General features: G+C 37.0%; 1 protein-coding gene across 1 annotated transcript in view; it reads right to left on the minus strand.

Annotated features, from left to right (window-relative positions):
• Window positions 1–4513, minus strand: part of hcls1 (hematopoietic cell-specific Lyn substrate 1) — a 6851-nt gene extending 2338 nt beyond the window's left edge. The window contains exons 1-10 of the mRNA XM_014004256.1: window positions 4405–4513; window positions 3721–3804; window positions 3569–3642; window positions 1444–1567; window positions 1233–1343; window positions 1062–1116; window positions 876–986; window positions 686–796; window positions 500–610; window positions 365–420 (exon numbers count right to left, since the gene is read on the minus strand). Of these exons, the coding sequence (XP_013859710.1) occupies window positions 365–420; window positions 500–610; window positions 686–796; window positions 876–986; window positions 1062–1116; window positions 1233–1343; window positions 1444–1567; window positions 3569–3642; window positions 3721–3804 (837 nt within the window). The 5' untranslated portion in view covers window positions 4405–4513. The remainder of the gene's footprint in view (window positions 1–364; window positions 421–499; window positions 611–685; window positions 797–875; window positions 987–1061; window positions 1117–1232; window positions 1344–1443; window positions 1568–3568; window positions 3643–3720; window positions 3805–4404) is intronic.
• Between the last annotated feature and the right edge of the window lie 1569 nt (window positions 4514–6082).

Genomic DNA, 6082 nt, shown 5'->3' on the forward strand with positions numbered 1-6082 from the left:
GGTCTACCTATGATGTCAATTACAGGCCTCTCTCATCTTTTTAAGTGGGAGAACTTGCACAATTGGTGACTGACTAAATACTTATTTTCCCCACAGTAAGCAGCACATGAAAAATAGTACAATAACATAAAAAAAGAAATGAAAATCCTGTTTCAAGTGTTTCAAATCTCCAGATTTTATCTTTTGTTTATTATTGTAGAAGATGTGAAACTAAAGAATGTAAAAATGAAAAACGTGTTTTTATAATCAAACCATTCCTCCAGTTAAGAACTTGTTTTTAATAAGAATGGGTAACTTTAGAAACTTTATTCATTCATGACACCATTTTAATTTCAGATTAAACATTTAAATCAATAATTCTGACCTTATCCATACGGTCTGACTGCACTCCATAGCGACCCCCRAAACCTGCTGAGTAATCTGAACACAAGAACGTTTCATCAGTTTGATGATTAACAAACTCTCCACTGTTTCAGATTATAAGCTRTTTGGGGATTACCTTTCTGTGACTGATGCTTCTCTGTTTCGCCTTTATATTCAAAACCCAGCGCAGATTTATCCACTTTTTCCTTCTCAACGCCGTATTTTCCACCGAATCCTTTAGAATAATCTAAAAGCGACGGACAAAGTTTTGTCAAATAAAKGATCAAATATTGTGGAAAATGCTAGAAGTGATAAAAATGACCTTTCTGTGACTGATGCTTCTCTGTTTCTCCTCTGTAGTCRTAGCCGACAGCAGCTTTGTCCACCTTCTCCTTCTCTACGCCGTACTTCCCTCCAAACCCCTTTGCGTAATCTGATGACGATACAACATATATGCTGAATTAGTTCATACATTCGCAGAAGAGCTGCTAACAGGTAGGGCATAAACTCACCTTTTTGAGACTGATGCTTCTCTGTCTCGCCTTTATAGTCGTAACCCAAAGCCGCCTTGTCCACCCTCTCCTTCTCCACGCCGTACTTCCCCCCAAATCCCTTTGCGTAATCTAAAACCAACAAAGAAGAACCCCTGAAAATATCTGATAGATTATGCATTAATATGTGAAGAAGAGTGGACTGACCTTTCTGAGAGGTGTGCTGCTGGACGTCTCCCTTGTATTCAAAGCCCATGGCAGACTGCAGCGAGAACACAAACAGAAATTTAGGTGTTTTTGAACAAAATCCTACATTTGATGTATTATTAATGTAAAGTTTGACTAAATTAAATTTACCGTTCAAGTTTGTGTCCTTACCTTATCAACACGGTCTTTCTGAACACCAAATTTCCCCCCGAATCCTTTCGCCATGTCTTTCTGGGACGAGTGCTGCTCCACCTGCGCCACATAGTCGTGTCCCATCGCCACCTGGACCACAGGAACACAACAGAACAGAACATTCACCGCAGAACGTCAGCGGGTGAAGAGAGGCGCTGCGGTTCAGTTCTGCTACAACAAATCTGCCAACCTTGTCCATTCGGTCTTTCTCCACGCCGAACTTTCCTCCGTAGCCGTACGAAGCTTTGGGGGTGTGCTCCTTCTGCTTCACCTGCTCGTGCTCCACAGCCACCTTGCTTCTGAGCTCGGCAACGCTGCAGGAATCAAACACACGGACAATTGWACTGCTTTGTCCAGTTTGCAGACTGACCGGTGGATTAATTTGAACATATGATGTGATGCCCTCACAAATTTTGGGCCAGTTTCAAAGAGAGTGGTTTGTCTTCAGCTACAGGACCATTTGGACCTGCACAGCATTCAYGAGAAGTTTCAGTCTGAAACAGCTTTCGACAGAGCGAATCATGAAATTTTGTTATGACGGTTTGAACAGTCCGTTGTCGTGAACGGTACGGCTCTTAAACGGTTTGAGTCTTGTTTGTCTGATCTGAGATTTTCTGCCAAAATKGGAAGGCTTTCTTCTACAGAGGCCACTGTTAAACATGGGGTACCTCAAGGCTCCATACTGGGCCTCATTTTATTTTCGCATTGTTTGCTTCCACTTGGTTCCTTTTTCAAGAAATACAATTGGTGAGTTTCCATCAGCGCATTTTGAAGTATTGCATTRGAAAAGGTAGATGGAAACGGCWAAATTCGCAAAAACTTCCCCAAATTTGCAAAACAATTAATACGCTCATTTGAAGTTGTTTTTGGATCTTCCGAAAAAGAGTTAATGTGCAAAAGGAGAGATGGAAAMACATTTGCCGAAAAAGTTCTGATGTASCAAACATTTACCTCGATCAGCTGTTCTCACTCTCCARTAATTGTAGCGGCTGCAGCTGCAGCTGAACCCTCCTCTTGCATTTCTTTTCTCTACGTCTCCAGACAGCATGAAACATTGTCAATACTAGTTGATATGACAGAATAATTACAACCCTCCTGATAGTAGCAACACGTTCCTCATAAGTCCTCAAAAATGTGTATCCCTGCGAGTTTGTGACTTTACTTTCTGGTCACTACAGCCATGCGTAGCATCGTCTCACATAATTACACTTTGCGTAGCATGGTTCACTCGCTCCAAGCCAGTTGATGGAAACACGTTTGTTTTGCATTTGCTCTTTTCCCCCTTTTTCAACATTTTAAAAATTCACTCAAAATTTGCATTGAAATTGGATGGAAACATGGCTATYGTTTTATTTTATGCAGATGACATCCTGATTTATTTACCTTTAAAGTGCGTTGGAGTTCAGTGTATTGAGAATCTGTGGACTTATTTAAAGGATATTTAAACATGGATGGAGCTAAGCATTCTTTGTTTAAATGAAAATAAATAAATAAATAAATAAAATCAATGGCTTTTAACTCCAGAGAGCACATTATTGATATTGTTATATTTATTCATTTATTTATATTTTTTGTTTAAATAATCTTATTTTATTTTTATTCTGTTGTACACTAGCCTACTTTGGTTGCCTTTTTGTGTGTTAAGTGCTCTATATAAATAAAGTTTTGATTGATTGATTTTTTTTTAAGTTTGGATTTACTGTAGGTATAAACCATTTGAAATTTGAAACCAATTGCAGTCAATAGTTGTTTAAGTTTCACGTTCAGTGCTATTATATTCTGTCGTGGTGCACTGTGTCTAAAATTACAAATGTGACAGACAGCATGATGCTGCCATCACCATGCTTCCCCACAGGGATGGTGGGTTTGTGTCAGACACTGTTGTCCTTGCTGGTCCAAAACGTTCAGTTTTATACTGAACTAATTCGATACTTAAAGCTTATTTGACAAACCATGTGGCTTCAAGGCAAAATGAGGTGGATAAATACGCACACTCTAGTTTTCAGTTTTATAGTTTTAAGCTGCAAGTCTAACTCAGAGGAAACATAAACATGATCAGATGTTCATAGAATAGGGTTTCAAAAAAACCTAAAACTAGCTTAATAACTATTCTGTGAGAATGTGGTCAGTTTAAATATCTCCGTAAATGTCATCATCATCATTATTACCCATATTAGGAACAACTCGCTGCCTGACGGCGTGTGTTCTTCTCTTACTTCCTCTTCCTGTTGCTGCACAGCAATCACTGAAACCTGCTTTTATTTTCATCCTGTCTGTTTCATTTGAACTCCTAAAAAAGCTCTTCATCTTCACACCTGATGTGTTCTTTGCGTCCGGAGCCCTCGATGGTTTTGGCTCCCCACCTCTGCTCCTGCTCCGACACATCATTCTGAAACACAACGAATAAAAGACACAAAATAAAGACAGGTTTTCTCATTCGGGGATTAATCCAGGAAGTGTTCGGTACCTCGAAGTCGGGGTCCGTCTCCCAGTCGTCCCCCTCTGCTGCCACCTTCACGTTCACATTGTGGCCCACCACTGACTTCCACATCTGGAGGTGGGGATGATAAAACACACACACCAAATCAACACTTACATTAAAACCTGCATGTTCTCATCGGTGGACGTAACAAATGCTGTTTATGACAGAAACAGAGCCACTTGTTCCAACCAGAATTTACTGAAGTTCCAACAAGGAAGTTAATGTTTGCATGAAACCTGATTGACCAAAACTCAACAGACTTTGGAGACTCCTTTCATAAAACCTTGACACTAAAACCATCTGTGTTTAAAAAAAACATAATAAAACACATGCTATAATTAAAGTCAAGTTAAGGTTAACAATTTATTGACAAAAAACAAAGCTAATTTTATAGTTAAGTGCAGCTGTGTTAGATATTTATGGTTAAACCATCTGTGATGTGCATACAAAGTTTTAATAAATACCATACTTCTACTTTTACCAATCTAAATTAACCATTTTAACCTACTTTCAATCATCTTAAGTAGGTCACTTTAGCAGCTTTAACACTAACGGTTTGCTGAGCAGCTTCTACTTCCTTAATTTGGCAGAAACTTACACACACACAAAAAAAAAAAACAAGGCAAAACTTTTTGTTGATAAAGATAGAAGTGTAAAAAAGGTCATTACCTTCAACAATAGCGATGAATGTTCGCGTTTAAGCGGAAACCAGACCAAAAATTATTCCTGAAGCTTCAAACAACTTGCTTCAGTCTGAAGGGCGGCACGTGAACGCGCATCCTGCAAACGGGGAACGCGCGTTGGTGAAACGCGAGAGAAAAATKTTGACTTTAATCATTTTAAATTTAATTAATTCTGTTAAATGACTGTGTTTTGCCTTTTTTTAAAAAACGTCTGTGTGAAAATTTCCAGGGGAATTTTAAAAATGAAAACATGCTGCATTCAAGTGCACTCGGAAATAAATAAAATATAAACGAAAACAGAGCGGTAAGGTGAGTTTTAGAACACAAGATGAACTTGGTTTTTAAAATGCTGATTTGTTTGTTTAAATAAAATTAACAGAAAACAGGATATGAACCAGATAGGCAGTGATTTTAAAATATGTTAATTTGTGTCGTGTTTATGACACTTGGGGGCAGACTTTCACAACTTGCACAGTTCTGAGTGAGACAACAGGTCGTCACTACCTGTGAACCAGGGGCGGATCTAGGATTTTTCTGAGTAAGGGGCCATCAAGGGGCCACAGTAGGGGCCAAGTCTTTGTTCAACATCCTTTCACACAAACCCCCAATTCTGGTAAGGTGTTTACAGTTAACCAGTCATACATGTTCAAACACTTGTAATGTAATATAATTTTTGTTTTTAAAAAAAGGGTACCACTTTACAATAAGGCTCCCCTTACAGATGGCTTTTAAAGAGTTTATAGATAGGTTATTAATTCATCTGTAAACACTTCATAAATTAATAAGTGTTTATTATGCACTAATTAAGGACAAAAAAGAAACTAAACTGTCCGGTTTCTTTCCAAATACTGAGCCAAATCTGTTTGGGTATTAAACATTTCAGACTAGTTTACTACCTTGTAAGCAAAATAATGATTAGGAAACACATATCTTAACATATAATATTGTACTGTATTACTGCATTATAAATATCCACAAATATTAAAAAGTGTAAAACTCCACACTATTTTGGATGACATGGTGATACATGGTGGTTTTTTTACTTTTTTGATACATCATTGACAGTTACATGTTTGAACAATAGTTTCAAATATTAATAATCAACACTAAGTTTTAAAAATGGTGATTTTTCACATTAAAGACTAACTTTTGGCATTTAGAAATGTTTGTCATTAATATATAGTGTACTTTTTTACACTTTATGATAAGTCTCTCTTTGACAGTTGTGAATATTTATAATACAGTAATACAGTATAATAATATTAATGTGTTAAAATGTCTTTCTTATTGTTCTTACAATGTAACCTAGTATGACATGTTTAACAAGTACCTTTAGATGTAATATGTACGTGAACAGATTTGACTCATTATTTGGTAAGAAACTGGACAGTTTTGTCTTATTCTTGTCCTTAATTATTGCATAATAAACATTTATTAATGATTTATTAACTGTAAACTTTACAGATGAATTAATAACCTATCTATAAACGTTTTATAAGCCATCTATAAGGGGAGCCTTATTGTAAAGTGGTACCAAAAAAGCTTGCACAGTAAATTCTCCTCACCAGTTTATCATAACTTTTACTGTACATACATAAAATATTATGAAACACACAACATGGGAGAAAATCCAGCCACCATTTGTCAGTTGAAAGACTTGTTTG

The sequence above is a fragment of the Austrofundulus limnaeus genome, unplaced genomic scaffold, assembly GCF_001266775.1.
Source record: "Austrofundulus limnaeus strain Quisiro unplaced genomic scaffold, Austrofundulus_limnaeus-1.0 Scaffold22, whole genome shotgun sequence".
Classification (NCBI taxonomy): domain Eukaryota; kingdom Metazoa; phylum Chordata; class Actinopteri; order Cyprinodontiformes; family Rivulidae; genus Austrofundulus; species Austrofundulus limnaeus.